Raw genomic sequence first — 22,487 nt, 5'->3', positions numbered from 1 at the left:
ATCCATCCCCAACGTAATTATACTTAATTCTTATTAATTTAATATTGATTTGCAAGGAAATGTGCTGAACATTTTCCTCTTTTCCCACGACCACTAAGAGGAAATGTGAAACAAGGAAAACAAGATGGGCCATAAAAACACCCAACAAGTGGTATATATGGTTATGGAGTAGCAAGAAAAGGGAGGAAGCAGATAGATTAATGGCGAAGGAATCTTGAAATCCCGATGACAGCCTTGGACTGGTCGGTAGAAAAGCCTCGCAACTTTGTTTGTTGGGGTTATATCCACTATTCTCTCAAACCTAATATTCAACTCATCAAATCCCACCAAGTTTCTACCCACAGTAATGTTGTGTAGAGTGGCACAATGTGATTTTTGTGTACATTGACCTATATGTTGGAGTTCGTTGGGAACAATGGCAGCCCTACCACATTCCAAATGTAAGGTTGTGATTTAGCTTCATGGTTAGTAAGTGTGGATTTTCTTGGTGTTGATTATGGGACTGTTCAAGGTTACTAAAAGGTGAGTCTCTCTCTAGTTCTTAGTGAGAGAAAACTCTCTTGTTCATTTTTCTTATTCTTAGAGCTTTTAATTATTGTTATTAATGTATTATCACTATTATCATTATTAGTTACTACCACCTTTATCATCACTTGACCACTATCATCACTACAACTATTTCACCTTATTACCATTATCATCTAACCATTATTATCAATACCACCATCACTACTATCACTTGGATACTAATCATTGTAATCATTACCACTTATTATTATCATTGTAAATAAATTAAATTTTAAAATTAAAATTATCATTATATTACGTTATTTATATTTTTATTTTACAACAAAGCATATTAATGCAGTAACAATTATATTATATTATAACTTTGATTACATTAATTATATAACTAATTTTATTACATTATATTATACTTTACTAAACATAACCTTCTATTTTTTCGGGAAAAAACAATTATGGAATTGTTCTTGTTGTTCATGGTAGAAGCTGTTTATTCTAGCCGGCTAGAGAGGATTTTGAGTTCCAAGAAGATGCATTTGTTCTCTCCTTTAATCTTTCGGAAATCGTTAAAGAAGATGCTTAATTAGTTTTCTCTGAAATAGCATTGTATAGCTTCTGCTTTATTTAAACCAACTAAATTATAAGTTTACTTTAATCCTGAATTAGTTGCATGGAATGTGTTTGTGTTCCTCATTTTGTTCTATAAATCACCGATATTTAGATAATTATAAATAAATAAAACGCAAAATATAAGATTTATAGCTCATTTATTTAAATATGAAATTAAATTTAAATAACATTTTACGTTTCTTGATTGAAATCGCATGGAAATTTAATTTGAATGCCCATGTATATAACATTAAGCAAAGAGATGAAAACAAACAAAGAACTTAACGTGCCTAATAGAATAATCATAAAGATAATTAACACTCTACTATGGCTATGCCACCATTAAAAGCTATAATTATTACAAATGGTAGATAAATATGTCGAGCATGGAAGCTCCTCCTTCATATCACGCAGATCATGGAGGTGGTGGACCGAATGGGCCGGGTGGGCCTGGAGGCCCCATTGGACCACCGAAGCAGTCTTGCAGTAACCAGCAACAACACAAGAAGCTCAAGCTGCAGCAAAAACCCAGAATCAAGAATCAAGTTAATATCAAATAAGAAACCCAACGGAAATGATAAAGAAAAAAAACAACATACCAAGAACCAATGATGTTGCAAAAGCAATCGAAGGGACCTGGTGGTGGCGGACCCCATCCTGGTGGCCCAGGTCCTCCGGGTCCCATTGCTTCCCTTTTGATAGGAGATAGCTATCAAAAACGAAGAAAACTGATTAAAGAGTTGCGAAGAAGAGACTCCGAGATATTGGCAAGAGAAGTAAAGGGATTGGAGGAGCTTTATAGACACATTTTGCTTAGGCTAGAAGGCTAAAAGCATGCCTTGTTCAGTATTCACTAGCTTTTACCTTCCAATCCAATCTTAACACTTTTTACCTACTCTTCTTTTATATTCGCTACCATTCAAAGCTATAGAAAAGCTGTTTTTTGATCACAGTTTTACTCTGTAAAATGATAGTTCATATTCAGAATGGATGCTTTTTTTTTTTTTTAATTTTTTATTAAAATAAGTTATTATAACAAAATGGTATCACGAATTAATTTTAAATTTTAATTTTAATTTATTTTATGATTTGATTTTATAATTCAAACATTAATTAATCAATAAGATGGATAGTTTTAATTATATATTTTGGTTTTGTTGGACCTTGCCTGTAGATAGTTTTCTCTTCCTGCAACTCAGATTATCCTCCATGGACAGAACAACATAATGCAGTAAAATTGGAGAAAGGAGATTCGTTTAAGTGATCCAGAAAATGGAAAGAGGGCGAAGAGAAAAGAGCACTTTGTGAATTTTCTTGTAACTTAATAGAATAATTTGATATTTGCTCAAGAATGCAAATACAAGTGAGCAAGTGTGGTTTTTAAGCTACCAGGGACGGGTGAAAATATTACCAAAAAGATACAATTATGTGAGACAACTTCCCATGGCAAGAAAAGCATAGAATAATGGAATATGCCATGGTACGTTGGATATTCTACAAACTTCTATTGAGAAAGGGGAGAGAAATCAGTTGCACCGATCTCCATAGAACAAAGAGCAAATAAAACCTGCTTTCTAGTTTACTACCTGTGTATTTGTTAAATCGGATCTCTTCTTTTTCTTTCCACTTGTATCTGTACATCAACTCTGCAATGATAGTACAAGTTTCTCACAATACGGCAGCCAACCCCACCAAATCCCCTTCATCAGTTCTGGTTTCTGGAGCAGTAACTGAGCTTCGAGGTCGAGCTGCAAGGAGGGCAACAAGCTAGTAAGTACACGCTCTTTGAATGAGTTACGACTACGTAGATGGATCTATAGAATTGGCACTGGTAAGTCTCTTATAATGGCAAATTACTCATTATTGGTTGAATATCCTTCTGCTAGCTATAATTAATATTAAGAATAAATACAATTTATTTTTTCACAGCATGAGCACATTAGGATGAAAATATGTGGGAGCCTTTTAAGCCCAAGATCTTCTCACTAAGAAATGGAATCCAAGAAATCATAATGATGCTGGAGGGCTTACCTGTAACGTTCGTGATAATATTTACACTTTTCTGGGCAGCAAGTGCCTTCAACTTGTTTCCAGCAGCTAATAAAAGCAAGCTCTTCATGTGCTGTTTTTGTTCCTTGGGACTGGATGTTTTTGTTAAAGCTTCTTCAAAAGCATACAAGTCTTGGGGTGTAATACATGGCAGAGAGAGTAGAACCTGGGGAAGCAAGGGAAAGACATCATCAATTGAAAAGTGTTTAGGAACTCCCTGATTTCACCAATAAAATTTTATCACACATTAAAATAGCACAAACAGTAATAATTTACCTGTCTTGGGGCTGGGTCTCTCTCACGGAGGTACATGAATATTTCTCGACAGAGACCGACCAGATCAGCACTAATGACTGCATTTGACTCAAGCTCCAAGCCTTTGATAATTGCATAGAACAGATCTTTTGAAACAAATTCTTGGAGTTCAATATTATTTGTTGTTATAGCTAGAAGAATAACATGAGCACAGAAGGAAGTAACTTTTGTGACTGCTTCACTATCTGTCCATTTGAAAGCTTCTAAACAAATCTGCAATGCTGGAAGAGCCAGGCCTCTGTGCTTCAGAAGGAAACTGTCAATGAAGTTAATTTTAGACAAGTGTGACTTGAAGAAAAAAATAAATAAATAAATAAGAACCACTTCCATTAATAAAAAGAACTGGCTAGTCTTATACATGACATACCCAACCATAGAGTTTGATGCAAATGCATCCAGATCTTTCAGAGAAGATGTATCAACCCGGCTGACTTGCCCAGATTGATCTAAAGAAGGAAGCCCAAAATTTAGTCCTGGTGAAGCTATTGCAGAGAGAAGTAAGCATGTCTCACGGGTTAGATCTCGAAGCAGTTTCTCCTCCATTACTTCCACTTTCAAGTCTGACCCAGCAAGCATGCCATGGACATCTGGAACCCTTGCTTTACCTTCATGCAAAAGACTAGACCAAGAAAAGCTAAGAACTTGCTGCACATGGAGAAATAATGGATATAGGAGCTTTTCCAGCCAGACCTCCCACATTTCTGAAGGACAAGACTTGACCAAATATATCAAAACCGAATGAACAAGCTGCCTTATATGTCTGAACTCCATAGACTGTATATTCTCCATTAGTGCTACACTAAGAGAATGAACATCCAAACATTTAAAAAGTGAATCTCCAATGGTCATAGATAGGCCCAATACATTGTACCTGGAATTGTGGAAGATGCATCAGCACTTAATCTGGAGAAAGCCTACATGAACTAGTATAACAAAATAGTTTTTATGCCTCTCCTTCCTTCCCTCCCTTGCCCTGATGTTTTTAGCTTAGGGATTAATTGCATATACATATTACATAATACTCGCACGATCATCTGTTACTCTCAGGAAGCAATCATTTACTTCTTGTTGAGCCTTCTAAGGTGGTTAGAAGAATAGGAGCTTGGTAGATATCATGCTCATCAGTCTGACAGTCTTCTCTCACCAAACACTGGAGCAGACATGTCATACCTTTCTTCACTGAAGTCTATAATTTGTAGCTATGCTAGTCATCGGATGCAGATGCATGAGTACACACACACATGCAGACAACAGAGAAGGGAGAGACGGAGAATTCAAGCAGTTACAAGAATCTTCACTTAATAAAACATTCATTGTTCAGAACTCTATAGTCTATATCACATCACAAGGTAAGACTAAACAAATGATGCTTTTTTTTTTGGCAAAGGATTAACGAAAAATAAAAATGAAAGATTTTTAAGTAAAACAAAAAGGGACAATTTATAAAATCTTAAAAGACAAAAAAAGGATACCCATTCCCACCCTATCCCTGCCTGATTTCCGGTTGACACAGGAATGGGAATAGAAAAACAATTTCCGCCTCACACCATTATCACTCCTACAACACTATCCTCACATAAATTCAAGTAATGTTACTCTAGCTGCCAGACACACACACAGAAGAAAATATGGCAGAAAATGAAATATATAAATTCACAGCAAAAATTGTAGTGGCAATTTAAAAAACCACCTCCCAGAGCACTCATACTTACCCACTGTCTCTGATACCTTTTAACCAATTTCTTATATCAGATTCATTTGCTTCTGCATATCCTTCCTTATACGTGTCAGTCTGAGATCCATCTGTGAAAGTTAAAGAACCCTTTGGCAATTTGGGGTTCCCTTCCCCAAGAAGAGCAAATCGCTCAGCATCACTCATGGTCATGGCAGCTTTCAGTTCTCCAGGTAATGCTTGAGATATGGATGGAGACCAAAGGGAATGTATGGCATGAAGCAACTGCCAATCAACAAGATAATATTTTTAGTAGTAATGGCCTTGAAGTACAGAATATGAACGAAAAATATATGTATATACAGTTAGTTCTTAAGAGCAACAAAAATACTTTTAAGAGAGGAGGCAGCATCCAGGATAGATGTGAAGCCATTGGATGCAAATAAGTGCTTCCTGTCGAGTTGTTTTGTAAATTCACATTGCCTTTTCTGGTTCCACTTCTTTTAAGTGCCTTCTCAAAGAATGTTACAGTGTGGAAAATTGACCACATAAATTGTGTCTCAGAGCACAAACGAATCATACCCAGAGGTTCAGACAAAAAATTATTTTGCCACTCTAGCTGTATCCACTGTTGGCTCAAAGGTTCAAGTAACCAAGCCAAAACTTCTTGCTGTTGTTGAATCCTGCATCCAGTTAAGAAACTTGCAGCAGTAAGCAAGGTATTTGACACTTCGTAGTTAAAATACAGCGTCGACTCACTGTAAGACATTACCCAGCAGCAGAAGCCATAACAAGAAATGCTTCGCCTAGAAGATTATGTTCACTGCGAAGTAGACAACCTTCCCTTTGCATATAGGCCATTGTATCAGCTATACCCTACAGTATAACAGAACAAAAAGTAAAATATAGGATCTTCTCTGAAATTATTAGGCTCTTCAGTCTAGTCTTGAATAGGGTCTACGCAATTCAGTTTATTTCTAAAGCCCTTAAAACTTTTCCTTCTAGAAAGTGTATGAGGCACTTTAGTCATATATGAAGAGACTCCGCAAAAGCTAGAGGAAGTCAACACGCATTAAGTGATCCTGTTATAGATATAAAACTATTATTGTGGCACTCACTACAAGCTTGAGTTTTTAGGTAGTGGTTTATTAACATGGTATTAGAGTTTCTCAGGTCAAAAGGTCCAAAGTTCAAATCTCTGCAACCCTCATTTATTAATTAAACATTTAAACACAAGATAAAGTGGGTCTCTACTTGTTCATGCTTCAAACCCAGTGGACATTCATGTGCCAAGTGTGTTTGAGACATAAAACTATTCTTGTGTCCCTCACCTACAAGCTTGAGCTTTTAACGTTGAGTGGTTTCTTGACAAATCCCAGTGATAATATCTAACTAGCTAGATTTTCTTTCATTAACAAAGTTGACTAAATTTGCCACAATAGTGGAAGAGAGTATTAGTTAAAAAAGGATAAGGCAAAAATAAAAGCCACCTTCATGTGAGGCAGAATGCTTTTCTCAGCAGCTTTGGCTATTCGAATGAATGACGTACAAATCTGCAGCCTTGCATGCCGTGAACTATTTGTTGAAGGATCCTAGCAACCAAATAATAGCAGTAGTTGTATTATCCCTTTAAAAGTAATGAACTTTGAAATGTAAGATAAATATTATAAGAAACCTTAACCACAAATGGAAGTGATGTCAGAAGCTCAAATAGTTTATTAATAACACTGCCCACAGCATCTGGGAAATATTTCAAAAAAGGACCCAATGCATCTAAGTAGTGTCCAAGGACTTCCACAAGAGCTGGCTCCGTCCATTTCAATGAGAGAAGTTGCTGAAGTAAACCTTCAATTAACAGGAACCAGAGTTTTTCAGTGTGCCTTAATTTTTATTTTTTTTTGTAAAAAAATATCCAGTAAAACAAATAGAAGTTGCTAAAACCTTCAAATATTCTACACAATGCAAGGTGAACTTCAGAACTGCCCCCTGAAAATTCATGTGATCCATCAAAAATTGCGCTTACAACATTTTCAAGAGCCACTTGCGTGCTCTCCATCACAGCTAATTCCTGAATTTTAGAAATGATGGATACACATGAAAGAGAAATATCAACGGTCAGCAAAAGATGAAACTGGAATAGCAAAAACTCAATAGATTGAAAATTTAATGAGCAGGCATCTATAAATAAGTACATATAAAAGAGTTCACTAATAAACCTGAACAGGCATTGCAGAGACTGAGAGGCTATTGATGATTGAAAAAATTCTTTCAGAAATTTTAGCGCTGGCTATAAGGGGTTTGAAAGAAGCAACAAACTTCATCAGCTCAGACTGCATTAAGAAAGCATGCATCAGGAACAAACCCAAATACAACAAATCAAATAACAAAAGCCAGAAAAGAAAAAGAAAATGGGGAAGAAAAAAAAAGGACAATAAACTTATGAATAAAATGACAACTGCAAGTATAATAAATCAAATAATGACATAAAACCCTAAAAATGTATAATTTGACCATCCACAACAAGAAGATGAACGAAGATCTCAGTAAAATTTACCAGCTTGGAACGATACTGGCTAAAATCCCCCTTGCCTTCAAAATCATCACTCCATAACTCCAAATCTCCAAGAGAAAGGGATGTCCCTACTTTTTCTCTTTTAAGCATGCGCCGGAAAGTGATATCCAGAATTGCACTACAAATATCATCACCCATAAGACTTAAAATCTTTGTTTTTTCATTATCAATCTGTCCAGAACCACAGCCCACATTATTAATAGCAGAACCATCTCCAGATGAAAGCACAATAACTTTTGGCTTGGACATCAAATCTCTCATTAGCATCTACAAAGAAAAAAAAAATTAAGTACATTAACAATAGCTAAATGTGCTGGGTAGACTTAGTGAATTTGTTATAACAATAACATCCAAAGAAATTCACCTACCAGCCAAAAGAGCAGGGATTGATAATGAAGAGCTAGCTTATAATGTTGAAAAAAGCCCAACATCTGAAATGATATCAAAGAGTTACATTGTGAATAATTCTTCAAAAGCACAGAGAATTCACAGCCCTTGCATGAAAATTCTCTATTGCCATGCCAATCATCCTAATATATGTTATAAAAAAGTGTAACTACCTGTTGCAAATAAAGAGAGAGTATACTGCTATCACCAGAAATGCATTGCAAGTTGGAAGAACCCAAAGACACCAAACTCTCACATATATATTCTGCAAACTCATATTCACTCTCATCTATAACCCCAGCACTTGACCCAGATTTGTATAAAAATTCTCTGGAAATGTTCATCAATATCTGAAAGATATTACTCATTGCAGAATCAAATTCAGAAGCAGATGCATCAACAGGTCTCTTCCTGCAAATATCAAATTCACAATACACATTAGTCATAAGAAAGTAAATTGTGGGGGAAAGGTTGAATGTAACTGCTTAAGACAACAAACAAACCAAAGGCATACCTTGGGGAGACAAGTCTAAAAAATTCACAAGCATGAAGTCGGAAGTCAGCAGAAGAAAGTAAAAAACCACACCTGAAAAGAGGGGGAGGGGGAGAGAGAGAGATATCAATCCATACTGATGACGGAGAAAGTGAAAAAATAATGCATACTAACAACTTAAATTTTCAGCTATGAGTCATTATACCCATGAATTATGCCATATTTAGATAGATCAGGCAAAGGAGCCCACTCAGCATATGCATTAACAGCATTCAGAGTAGCTGTTACTGTGGCAGCATGCTGTTTTGCAGAGTCCAATTGTTGCCTACCAACTTCATGCAATGCAGCTCCAAAGTGTCTTTCCAGTAACTGTATCAAGAATGAAGACATTATAATTAAGTAGAGAGAGAGAGAGAGAGAGAGAGAGAGAGAGAGTTGTAGTGAAGATAAAGATAGAATCATACAGTGTAAAATAAAGGCAAAATTTCAGGCAAGGATTGAGTAAGCCCGCGCAACAAAAGCCTACGCCGGTCACCTGACAATGCAAAATCACTCTTACAACTTTAAGACCAATGCAAAATTCAGTAGTTGGGGAAAGAAGGGATAGAAAAAGGGAAATTAAAAATAAAGAAAGAAAAGTAGAACAAAAGTAAGATATATGAACTTTAAACTTGTGAATTCAAAATTTCAATCAACTCAATATAATCCACTTTTGAGGCTCTCAAATGGTAGTATTCTAAAATCTACTGAATTTCTAAAGTTCAAAATATTCAATTTCCTCAACAAACGTTTAAGTACACACACAAACTACAAGGTCATTGTACCTTCTAAATCTTCGTTGTGAACTGTAATATCTTCAGGAAGCCATCTCAGCATCATTGCAACCAACTCAGCCTAATACAAGTAAAACAAAATCAGCAGAACCATCCAATACATGCTTCAGAATAGAGCATAATCAAGTAACACAACAACTACAAGCAAAAAACGTGAATTCTGGACTACAAATGCATACTTGAACAGGACCCTGGCCAGATAAGGCAACCAATGATGGAAGCAGCTCTTGCCACAGTTCAATGCCTTCTCTTCTAACAATCTGTATAAGAGCAAAAACATGAGCATTGAACTGCAAAGAAGACACAGCTTACACAACATTCAAGAGTAATGTGCTTAGAACCTCAGCAACGAGGGCAGCTGTCTGACTTTTTAGAGCCCATTCTTCAGAACTATTTGCAATCTCAGACATCAATTCAACAGCAACATTTGCAAAATTCCTGCGTTCCATTGGGTTTAATTCCTCCCATCGCAACCGGACCAAATGCTGCAGAAAATGCATATGCTTACGCTATCTAATGTGTTCAAAATCTAAGCAAACTATGACCTATCAATTAATGAATTTATAAATATTCCATCGTCTTTCATTGAAAACATTCCAAGCCTGTGGCAAAACACACATATTAGGTAATTGACTAATTGCTAATATTAATTGGTTTTTGATCTCCAGGTACCATTCAAAAAGTTCAAGACTCCATGGAATATCCATATCCCCATGAAATCCACTGCCAAGTCATCCTCACATCATCGATCAAATTTGATCTATATTCAATTCAGTCAAGGTAGTCTATACATCAATTCCAATACAAAATTATACTTGGGGGACAACTTTGAGATGTGCCTGAAAGGAAGTTGGTTTTATTTTATTTTTTTTTCCATTTTACGAGGAATAAGAAATGGACAATTATTGCCTCAAAGAACATCATTGTAAAACAAATAATAACCACTTGAAACACACCAACAGAAAACAAATACAGAAGGGTCAGCTCTCTATAATTTTGTCCCACTGGAAGTATGCCCCAGCCCCCATGCTTGAGTTGTGCATTTGGAACAAGGAAATTACAAACATTGAAAGGAGCGTCCTTTGTTGATATTGGAGATGGTTCTTTCTAAAGAGTTTCTCCTCACATTCAAACAGAGGATGTTTTAGAAAAGGAGAGGTGTATGAGTGTAAACCTGTAGCATTTTGAAAGCATGCAACCGGATTTCCGAAGACCAATCCTTTTTGACAAGAAGGAATGATGCATTTGCCAAAATTCGCACATCTCCTGTTTTGATCTGCAGAAATTGAAATAGATAAATTATCCAGCGCAAGTGCGACAATTATGCAAAGGAACTTAAAATTCAATGTAGTTCTTGCTAATACCAGTAATGCCAACATGTGCCTGAAGCTAATTGAGGTTTTCTCCAACAAATTAGAAAATAAAATTAATATCTATGGTGCTATCTTAAAAAAAAAAAAAGCAATAATTTAGATTATTCAATGAATTGATCATAAAGTCCCACTCTAAAAGTAAATGAATCAGTAACCTCTCTCAATTTTACATCTGGTTAACCAAAAGCCATTTCTCATAATCAAACCAAATGCTAAGAGCATGAAACTCAATCAACTTGCAATCACTTTTAAAATTAATCTTTAGTTAAACCAGACTCCAAAAAAGCGTATGACTTGAGAATGGCATTAACACTTGTGTAATGCAAAAGTAATTTATCAACAGCACATATGCATAAGATCATCTCTAGAAACCCAATCACTATATCCTTCTGCTAACATCTAGTATCTACTGTCTGAGACAATAACTTATCAGAGTTATAAATATCTTACCCAGAGCACCAGGAAAACATAAAACCCCACAAAATTTACCATTTTTCTGGCATCTCAAGATAATTAAAATAGCATGAACTAAGCTACCAATAAGTTCAGTTTACTCTCCCACGCATTGGCTCTTGAAATTATAAATATCCAACCTAAAACAATATAAAAAGCCATTCGGTGATACCCCTTTCACAAACAGGCGAAAACTTAATCAAGTTCACATTGTTCCAGGCAATCAAAACCTAAAATTGATTTGACAGAATAGCCCAAAAAAAAAAAATCAAATCACAAGTATTAATTCCCCTTCGAAGCAAAATAACAGTTGCAACAATCTAATCATTAGTTACTAAACTTTTACTAAATCCAAGACTCCAATGAGATTACTAATGATTGCCATAAAAAATTGTCAAATTCACTACTTTTAATCAATTCGATCACTGTAAACAATCAAACTTCAAACTTTTTTTGGTCGAAATACTGATAAAGTGGAAAGAGCAACAATAATTAAATAAATATAAACGCATTAGCAAGTTCGCCTCTATCTGTCTGAGCAGAGGAGAGAGAAAGAGAGTACGGAATCGAGGAAAGAGACGGCCGCTTTGCGAGCATCGGGAGTGGAGTTCCAGTCAAGAGCTGCAACAATAGCTCGAGCCACATTGTTTGTTATGTTATTGCTAATAGTCTCTTCCATTGCCAACAATAAAGAGACTTCACCAGCTTTCGTTGGATTCCAGAAAGGGACAGGGATAGAAACAAGTTGAAAGATTGAAAGGGTCGGGGTTGCTTTCTGCAAGACAGAGGCGATAGATTCTGGGAAAGATACAGAGAAAAGAAGAGGTGGAGAAGGAGGAGACCGGTAGTGGTTTTCTTTGAGCGTTAACTGAGCTTTTAGGGGGGGTTTATATTAAAGCTACAGTGTCCTTGCCCCTGCATCGCATGTGCCGTGTGTGTCCGATGCTCGCTTCTTTTTTTTTTTTTTATTTACTTTTTAATATTTTTTAAAATAATTAATTATAAAAAAAATTATTAACTTAAAAGTTAAATTATAATAAAATAATTTATAATTTTTAACACCACCATTGAATCCAACGAAAAAAAAAAACTTTCTTCTTGTAAAAAATAAAATTTTCTCATGTAAAAATCTACATATAATAATTTTAATAATTTTTAAAATAAAATAATTCTTACATACACCTAGAAATATATATTTAATTTGTCACGACTCAACCTATGGACTGGATTTGACCAGACTAAAGTTCTGAAAGCTTTAACTATTTATTTATTCAACTCTAAGGCCCATTTAGGCCCAATTTTAAGAAATCAACCAGACAGAGTCCGGCAATAAAGTGGACCTTTCAATGGGGAGTTTTTGACTCATCCGACCTATAAACAAAATATATCATCAATTGGGGAGCTCAGCTCACCCTCCATATACTCAAATCAACATAAAGATAAATGGGAGCTCAGCTCCCTCATCCAGTCCATCAAACATGCATATAATAATTTTACAGGTCCACATAATAATTTATATTACAGACCCGAACACATGCGAAAATTCTATGAGTAAATAAAATTACACAAATATTGATAAACAACCTACGAAGGAGAAAAGCAGGTTAACCACAATAAAATCCTCCTGTAGCCTGAAAAAAATATTGAACAGTAGAGAGAGATCTACACAGAGAGTAAAATATCAATTTTAACCATAATCTCTATAACTATCTAAAACTAATGCACCCTGTAGAGTGAAATGCAACGCCAGCAATAATTTCACATCATAACATAAAAAGGTAATTTGGAGTACGCACACACCCAATAATATCAATCATAATTTATGGGAGCTGATCCCCTATACAGCTCTCTTAATTCCAACTGTGCCAGCGAAGAACTCAGCTCGAACTTCCACTTAATAATCAAATAGGGGTCCCAGCGAAGAACTCAAGCCGTGTCTACCCCGAAGGACTAGGTCCCAGCGAAGATCTCAAGCCGTGTCTACCCGTCCTATCCATAGTCCACACCACATCACACACACGCCAACGCACGCACACTGCTCCAAATTACCACAACAATATACATGGCACTTTCACAGTTATGAATGCAACATAAATCATGCCTAAAGTTTATCTACATAGATATATGCATATAAGTGATGCATGGGCATGCTTGAACATATAATAATAGTGAAATTATAATTAAAATTAATATTTTACTCACAGACTTGACAACGGTCACTATGGCGGCTAGGCGGAGGAAGAAGGGTGTCCCGGCTCACCTGACAATTACATTACAATTATTTAATACAAATGACTCAATACAAATCAAGAAAAGACCAAAAAATCCGCAGAGTCTCCCTATACCTAGGACCTACCCAACTGCAAAGGGCTCAAAACACACTTCTATATTCGCAACTCATATATCCACAATTCAATCACATCACACAGCCCCTCCTGGGCCCATCAAATCAGTCATCCATCACAATATGTAAAATTTCAATTTAGTCCTTATTATTGATCATTTTTGCAAAAACTACCGATGAGTGGAGCGCTCTGGTACTCTCGGTTTTCTCGTGTGGTTTACGGTTTGTGAGAAATCTAGCCCGAAAGTCAAAATGGGCTAAAACTTCCCGGGCAAAAATTGGACAAACCGCTCAATGGATTTCGGTGTTCTTGGTGTCTATGGAAAGCTCTCGACGAGTAGATGAGTTTAGACATAAGACCCGGATCGGATTTTGGACGGTCGACGCTGTGTCGCCGCTCCGGGCACCATTTTCCGGCGTTCCAGGTGGCGGCCAGCCGTGGGGGAGGGGTGAGGCGGCGCGCCGGTTAGCTGGGGTGGCAGGGGAGGTGGCGGCGCGGCAAGGGGAAGAGGGAGGAGAGAGAAAAAGAGAGAGGAGAGAGAAAAAGAGAGAGAAAGGGAGAGGGGTCGGGACGCGCGGGGAGGAAGAAGGAAGAAAAAGAAAAGGCCGGTCCGATCCAGCGTTCGATTCAGGATACAAAATTTTGAATTTTTACTCTGCCTCGGGATCGAAAACGAGGTCCAAAATTTTCGAAAAAATCTAGAAAACTCAGAAAAATTTGTAGACTCCAAATATATTTTTAGTTTTTCCACGTAGTCTTTAAATTAATTTTTAAAAATCATCAAAGTTTATATTTTCGGAAAATCGAACCCGATTTTTAAAATCCGAAAAAATCTCAAATAATTTCTTAAAATTTAAATAAAATTAAAATACCAATATTACTCATAAAATAATAAATTTAAAATTTTAGGGGTGTTACATAATTAATTAATAAGTATTATTTTAAATGAAAGTATGGTGATTTCCACTTAAAAAACATATGTTTATTGGTTGGGTACTTATATACTTTGGTGTAAGTAAGAGTATTCCTTAATAATATTAATTACAAATATAGTATAATCATCTAGCAATCACATTTTAAAATGTTTAATTTTTTAATTAAAATTTAAAATATTGCAAAAAATATGATAATTTAACATAATTTTACAATCTTTCATTCATTAGGGTCGCTTTTCAAAAGTTATTTTACTTCAAATTATCTTTTTTTTTAGAAATCTCTTTTTTTTAAGATTGAGAAATATTAATTATTTTTTTTTAATTTTATTATTATTTCTATTAAATATAATAATTATTTTTACAATTTTTAAAACTCATCTTATCATCCCTCTCTCTCTTTTAATTAAGTGATATAAAATATAATTTAGTTAAATTAATGAATATTTTATTATAATTTAAGTAATTTAATTATTTTATTAATTACCGCAGATAAAAGTGAACAGAAGAAGTATTTTTTCTATAAAGTAATTAATGATGAAAAATTTATTAATTTAATAGAAAAAAAAATTTTTCATTAAAAAAAACACATTAAACATTTTTTATTTAATATTATAAAAAAAATTTTAGTTAAAGATTAAATTGAATAAGGTATTAATAATCTAACATATCACATTTAAAATCTATACCCTTAATTAAAATTATCACTTTATAAAAAAAATTAAAATATTACGAAAAAAATAATGATTTACAACTCATCTTATATTATTTTTTTAAAAATAATATTTTTTCTGTAGAGTTAATGAGTATATGTAATATTAGCACTATTTAATTATTTTAGTATTTTCTACAATGGAGTAAACTGCTCCTATATATTTTTTTTGGAGTAAACTGTTCCTATATTTTTTTTAATAAAATGTGCTATATATAATTTATCTATTGATTTTTTTAAAAAATATTATATGTATTTTTTTACATATAGAATTTTTACTTTTTCCTATTAAGTTGATAAATTTTTTGTAATTAATTATTTTATAGAAAAATTATCATTTTACAATAATTTCATTAGATAAATTGTAAAATTTTATTAAATCATCTTATTCTTTGCAACAAAGTAATTTTATTTTGCAATAAAATTAAATAATCATAAAATACACTATTTTTAATTAATATGAAGTTATTTTGAGTCTTGAAATTAATTTACAGTTAAATAAGTTTCATAATTTTTAATTTCATTAAATAAATTTAAAATTAATGATATTAATTAACAATGTCAAAAAATAGTAAAATATATTTTTAATGACTAAAAAGGATAAAAGATTCAAATTGGCTTTTTTTAAACTTTATTCAATAGTTAAATAAATTTTGTTATTTAATTATAATTAATTAAAATTTAATTTGAATCAATTAAACTTATTGAACTATGTCTATGATGATAATGATGATTATGATGGGTCCAAATGGGCCTTAGAGTTGGGCTAAGGAATAGTTAGGCTTACTACGGGCCTTGGGGGCTTTAAGCTGGCCCAGGTCCTAGTGCCGGTCCGGCCCATAGGTTGGGTCGTGACAATGATGTATGCTTAGAACGTAGAATTAAATATGTTGTTTCAAGTTTTCTTAAGAAGAAAATAGTTGATGGATGAACATTGTTTTAATGGTCAAGTGAAGAGCAAGTGAATGCTGCTGGAAAGAGTTTATTTTACCGGTGGAAAAACTAAAAAATAATAACAAAAAGAAAGGAAAAACAGAAGGATGTGCCTTCAGGAAAAATTGATGGTTTCTTTTCACTAGTTTAGAAAGTAAGTTTTCAACACAAGGAACTTTAAGAAGAAAAGAAATAATCAAAATATACACATCAATAGAATTTTCTCAGAATCCCAATAGAAAGAACTGAAAAATTTTCTATGATGAAAATGGGAACAAACTTATAGAAAATTTGAGTTCAACCCAAGTACATTTTTAACCAAAACAATTATACATCTTTCATGTGTGTGAAGAAGTCAAGCACTTGCATAAAATAGCAGTGTGTCTTCTGCTGTATAGGCAATCGCCAGTTTCACAAACCTAGTTTGTCAAAGTATGTATGCCCTGAAAGTTCAAGCCATGCTTCTCTTTCCCTTAAACCGAGCGTAGCTGGTTTTATCTCTTTGGGTCCCTGATGAAGTTTTTGATGATTCTCTTGTATCACCTGTAGCATTCTTCTTTCGTCTAGGAGCACCTGGGTCAACCAATGGACCTGACCAAGTTTGCACTGGCTCTTTTGAGTAGGTGAATGAAGTAGAGCTATAGCGTACATCGGTAGGAACAAATGCAGGATCAATATGCTGTGATGATCCTAAAGGATAGCCAAGTGCCCCATCCTGGTGAGGTGGAGGAAACTTTTCACTCTTGCACTTTGCATTTGCATGGTTAATCAGCCGTCTTTTCTGTTTTATAAAGAAAGCAACATTGTAAAGAATCAAGCAAAACTTAAATCGAATCGCTGAACCAATGAAATCTGTCAGAGTTGACATGTTAATTACAATAATGCAGATACTCAACTTCTACACATTACACAATAATTATCTTAAACTGAAGGGATTATATGCTGCCTAAGCATATATATGAAATAGCAAACCAATAAAATAAGGCTCATTCAAAATCGAAACAAAAACTTCCCTTCTACAATGAAAAGAAATGAGAATTGCCAGCCGGCACTGGTAAAAGGATTGTTTTGTCAAATTTAGTGGCAAAATGAGAAGAGGCCAAGGTGGAAACAACAGTTTACCACTGCTATCTACTTGATGCTAACTTGATTTATTTGGTTATTTCATGTACAAGAAAACTAATATTACAGGTTGCGATCATCCAAGAAATTGTGAACTTAAATAAAACAATGGTTGATAGACATACATCAATATTAGGTTGCAGCTCTGCATTGGCTTCCGGGGCAGGCATTGCCCTAGCAACACGTTCACGTGTCCGCTGTTTCTTTGCGTTATCACCCTGGGCTTTTGCAGCGGCTCTTAATCTACACAATCATATGAATAAAATTTAATAACCTACAGTCCTATAGAGATGCTAAGTATGCAAATGTCATACATATAAAGGAGATGTGAATTCTAGTCTTTCCAGATCATATATATAGAAAATTTTCCAGTATAAAATTATTCAATTTTTCCCGTTAATCAGAAAAAGACAAGTATAAGATAGTTATAACATTTCTATCAGCAGGTGTCAATCATAAGCAGGTGTGCATAACTGTTTCACACTGCCGCACATGTACATATGGAAATTTAGTGCAATGTTGCGGAAGGAAACAAAATAATAACAAGTAAAAGTCTAGAGAGGCACCTTCGAGCTTCATCATCTCGTCGTTTAGCATCCATCTCCTTACTTGGGGGATATTTTGGGAGACTAGAAGGTTCACAGGCATAAGGCTCTGTTATGAAGAACTGCATAATACAAGTTTAAAAAAACAACAAAGACTGCATAAGGCTCTGTTGTGTGTACTGGTTTCCTATAAATGCAAGTTCTCAAAATTCATTCTTCTGCAACTAGAAGACCACTTTAAGATTGCATTAAAGTCCAGTAGCCAGCAGAACATATTTGATTTCATCCAGACTATGGAACTATTCAAACACCCATCATACTTGAGCAGGCCCGCACTGAGGGCAATACATTCAGGGTGACAAGACTTGATGACAGAAAGGAACACTGGAAATAATATGAAGTACCAAAATGGTTGGAAGACAAAAGTCATAAAAAAATGAAAATGAGAACTTACTTCACTTCTAAGAGCAGCTGTGGCTGTCTGACGTTCAGCTGGATCAATTGCAAGAAGAGTTTCTATGAGGGGAAGTGACGATGGTGGAAAATCTTTAAATGTTTCTCTTATGCATCTTTTGTAAGGCTCCCGAGGTCTAAATAAAGTTGCATTAGGCAATTTTGACTTCTTCCAGTACTCATCTGAAGGTGAACCACATAACTTGTATATCTTATGTAGTTGCTCTACCTAACTCATTGAAGAAACAATTGTCATTAGAATTGGGCACACCATATGCAAGTGTTATTTGTCAAGCAAATTTGCACCAACAACAAAACAATGATGAGAATATATATAAGAAGTTCACCAAAATGTGTGTGTGCACATGCATAAATGTGCATCTCAGGAAAACTTGCAAAGGTTAGTTTCCCCATAGATTCCAAATTCCATTATTGCCTCATTGTTAACACGAGTCAATCCCATTTTAAACGAAAGCCTATCTGTATCTAATCAATTCCCAACTCTTTTCTGCCCAAACCAAAACGTCCAAAGCTTTAGTAAAATTCATGAATAAATATTGCTAAAGCTTTTTGCAAAACCCTAGCTCTGGCCCTTTGGCCAACTGTATAAATGTAATTTACATTCAAGTTTTGCGAATCATATTGACTAGGCAAGACAAAAGCCCATGCAGTACAAAAGGCTAATGAAATTGAATTACCGATATGCATGTGCCCTTGCAAATTACAAGCCAACAAGAAGAAATAGTTATTTACCTCAGTACGACCTGGCATTATTGGCTTTCTGGCTAATAACTCAGCTAGTATACAACCTGCACTCCAGAGATCCACACCCACGCCATAATCAGTAGCCCCAAGAAGAAGCTCAGGAGCTCTATACCAAAGTGTAACCACCCGACTAGTCATTGGATGCTTGTTATTGGGATCAAAGAAAGATGCCAATCCAAAATCAGCAATTCGAAGTATCCCTTCATTGTCAATAAGAAGATTTGATCCTTTGATGTCACGATGAAGAACACCACGGTTGTGGCAGTGCTCAAGTCCAGACAATAGTTGACGCATGAAACATTTAACCTGAAATGTGGACGCATTTAGATATAAATGAAAATTAATTATATTATGGCACCAAGGAAGTGTATGCATCTTCTCAATTATTAAATTTCAAGACTGATTTGGACTGACCTGTGGCTCTGTGAACTTTACTCCTGGGTTAGCAGCAAGTCCAGCTAGATCATGCTCCATGTACTCAAATACCAGGTACAAACTGCATGACATCCTGGATGTAACTAAACCCTCCAACTTTACAACATTAAGATGATCCAATCTCCGGAGAATGAGGATCTCTCTAGCCATGAACTTCACGCTTTCAGATTCCAAATTATCAAATCGGACCTTCTTTAGGGCAACAATTTTACCCGTTAATAGATCTCTAGCTTTGTACACATTGCTATATGTTCCAGATCCAATCTACCAGCACGGATGAAAGAAACAATGTGAATAAGAATATTAATCCCAAAAACAACAATAAAAATAGAGAATACTGAGTCAACAACAATAGTAAAATTTAAATTAACTCCTACGCCCCTGACCATCCCATTTTCCTTTCATTTGAAGTAGACTCCAAATCATTATGACTTAGATTTCAAAACCTTAGTGTTACATCATCTGTAACAGGCATTCCAGATAGAGTTTCACAATGCCAATTGTCACCATACAAACAACAGATTCATTACAAGTTTCAGAACCGCCAAAGCCACATCGTAAAAAAAAAAAAAGCATAACGCACCTTATCTATCTTCTCAAATGTGTCTGCCTGCCGGGGAATCCATCCATTGAGTGCCTCCCCACAGACTGCTGATAGCCACAGTGGCCATCCAGCTGCCACCTGCTCACCCTGCAAATGCTTGGGTGGATTACTCAACCTAGGGTTTGGCCTAGACCTTCTTCTCTCCCCTCTAGGTTTTTGATCCCTCTCCACTTTCTCCTCCTTCTGAGTCTCATTTTGAATCTCAACAATACTACTAGTGTCACTCTTTGTCACTGAAACAATGTCTAATTTTCTTCTGGATTCAATTCTCAGGTTCTTTACCTCTTTAGACTCTGAAACTATGCCAGAGGCTACCTCTCTACCAAGTACACACCCCATTTCTTAAATCTAAGCCTCATTTCTCAACATGGTCTATGTGGGTTTCTTCGGAATGAGCAAGTAATCACTGCAAATCAAGAAATTGATCGCTAAGCATAAAGAAACCTCAAAAACTAACAAGTTCATACACGATACTGTTTTTGTCTAATGTAAAAGTTTGGAATTCACAATTAGAACAGCCTCAAATAACCAAAGTGGCATTCATATATAAGAAAATGAACACAAGCTAATCAGAACCCTTATTTTCCAGATTCAGAACTCTCAAGAATCACAAGAACAAAATCAGAAAAAGTCGAAATGATAAGAAAAAACATATAAAGTTACAGCTCAACTAATCATCACTGGAACCTACAAGTAATGAATACATGCAAATCATAAACCCAAAGTTTTAAGATTTAGAGCTTTTACGATTCATTAACTATAAGCAAAAGTTCTTTTTTTTTTTAAATGATCTGACACAAGAGAAAGAGACTAATAAGATTAAAGAAAAGAGACTAATAAGATTAAAGAAAATAAGAGATAGACGTTTTAAACAGAATTGCAACGAAAAATGATCTAACAAGAACAGAAAGATAGCTATAGAAAGAGAGAGATGATTAAAGAAAGTGATGTTTAGAGAGAAAGATACTTACTTTGATTGAATCCGAGTAAAAGGAGAGATGGAGAGAGAAAGAGTGAAGTAACGTTTATACCATATATTAACAATCTCTTCTATGGGAAGTATTAGTTTTCGGTCTCTTTTGTGTCTTTGCCTTTCTTTTCTCGTTCTGTTGATTCCTTTCTCAGACAAGAGAGAGAGAGAGTTAAAGAAACAGTAGCAGATCATTCTGCCTTCCGTTCCTGTTTTCTTCCAAGTCAAACCCCAAGCCGCCCTCTCTCCCATCATTTTCATTCCTCAATTAATGGGCATTTTTTATTCTAAAAAAATAATAATAATAGGGTTTTTTTTACTAGGATTTATCAAAAATTTTATTTTATATAATAAAGAATTTAATAATTTTTTAACTTAAATATTTATATATATTTTTTCCAAGAACTTAAATATTTATATTAAATTTATTCAAGTTTTAATATAAATATTTAATTTATATATATTAAATTTGTTTTATATAAAATCAATCTCATATTAAATGTATAAAAAATATAATGTTTAAATGAAAAAAAAATGAAATTCAAAATATTTTTGTCCTGTATTTTTAAAGATGAAAAAAAAGATTAAACATGCTAATTTTTATTTGAAAATAATTAATTAATAGTTGATATTAATAAAGGAGTAATTTAACTGTGTTTTTCATTCACAAGAGATTTAATTTAGTTTCTCAATAAAAGTTTAAAGAAGGTGATTATTTAGAAATTAGATAACATATTCTCAAATTCAGAGTGAGAATATAATATTTAAAAAAAATAAAAAATATATATATTTAGCAAAAACCATCTCCCTATCATTAAGTTAGACTACTAATTTATCACAACATAATTTAGTCATAACATGCACAGCTTAACCTAACTCAATAAATTTCTATTTAATGGCTTAAATTATCTGTACAAATATTATTCTTAATAAACCTATTCTGTAAGGCCTATATTTTTGTCATGTAATAGATATCACCAATCAATTATGAAGCCAACTTGCCCTTTTTTTAAAGCAAGAGAATAGAGATTGTATACAATAAGGAAGAATTATTTTCATAGATTTTTGCATATGTAACATGAAAAAATGGCTCACCCATGTCAAAAATATTCAGATTTCAAATTAAATTGTTTGATTGCTTTTCCCTCTTAAAGTAGCAGCTTGTCGAAAAGTACTTTGACCAATGGCAAAATTACTATTATATTCTGCACTGAAGTTAGACTGCACAACAAAGCTTATTCTTTTCCTCTTTAATCTTCAAATCATTAATCTTTTTTCCTCTATAAGCTTGATAAAGTAAACATTAAAGCAAATTTAAAAAATGGACATAGGAATAGCAAAGGTTTTAACAGGTGAAAACATATGTTACAAGCTTTTCTTTTTAACATGA

At 34.3% G+C, this 22,487-nt stretch overlaps 2 protein-coding genes and 1 long non-coding RNA gene across 3 annotated transcripts; 1 reads left to right on the top strand and 2 right to left on the bottom strand.

Moving 5' to 3' along the window:
* Nucleotides 1-1,397: 1,397 nt before the first annotated feature.
* On the bottom strand, nt 1,398-12,158 carry LOC110633489 (protein HASTY 1). The gene is made up of 23 exons (XM_058144534.1): nt 11,844-12,158; nt 10,630-10,731; nt 9,797-9,940; nt 9,635-9,715; nt 9,447-9,516; nt 9,087-9,157; nt 8,828-8,991; nt 8,644-8,715; nt 8,303-8,540; nt 8,111-8,173; nt 7,725-8,009; nt 7,387-7,500; nt 7,112-7,238; nt 6,846-7,015; nt 6,661-6,762; nt 5,943-6,046; nt 5,562-5,853; nt 5,211-5,455; nt 3,866-4,369; nt 3,460-3,754; nt 3,166-3,349; nt 1,734-2,882; nt 1,398-1,649 (listed from the first exon to the last, which is right to left on the bottom strand). Exons 1-22 carry the CDS (start codon nt 11,958-11,960, stop codon nt 2,803-2,805), a joined length of 3,624 nt encoding a protein of 1,207 aa, XP_058000517.1. The 5' UTR covers nt 11,961-12,158; the 3' UTR covers nt 1,398-1,649; nt 1,734-2,802.
* LOC131178760 (uncharacterized) lies at nt 2,824-3,268 on the top strand. Its single transcript, XR_009147763.1, has 2 exons — nt 2,824-2,965; nt 3,064-3,268. It is a non-coding gene; the product is annotated as an uncharacterized LOC131178760 (long non-coding RNA).
* Nucleotides 12,159-16,439: 4,281 nt separating the features above from the next.
* On the bottom strand, nt 16,440-21,332 carry LOC110633487 (probable serine/threonine-protein kinase At1g54610). Its single transcript, XM_058144533.1, has 8 exons — nt 21,099-21,332; nt 20,107-20,533; nt 19,503-19,787; nt 19,077-19,394; nt 18,325-18,552; nt 17,892-17,992; nt 17,451-17,568; nt 16,440-16,984 (listed from the first exon to the last, which is right to left on the bottom strand). Exons 2-8 carry the CDS (start codon nt 20,464-20,466, stop codon nt 16,655-16,657), a joined length of 1,740 nt encoding a protein of 579 aa, XP_058000516.1. The 5' UTR covers nt 20,467-20,533; nt 21,099-21,332; the 3' UTR covers nt 16,440-16,654.
* Nucleotides 21,333-22,487: the final 1,155 nt, after the last annotated feature.

Source organism: Hevea brasiliensis, chromosome 3, assembly GCF_030052815.1.
Source record: "Hevea brasiliensis isolate MT/VB/25A 57/8 chromosome 3, ASM3005281v1, whole genome shotgun sequence".
Lineage (NCBI taxonomy): Eukaryota > Viridiplantae > Streptophyta > Magnoliopsida > Malpighiales > Euphorbiaceae > Hevea > Hevea brasiliensis.
The sequence above is the reverse complement of the archived record's forward strand: the minus strand, read 5'-3'. Positions and strand labels throughout refer to the sequence as shown.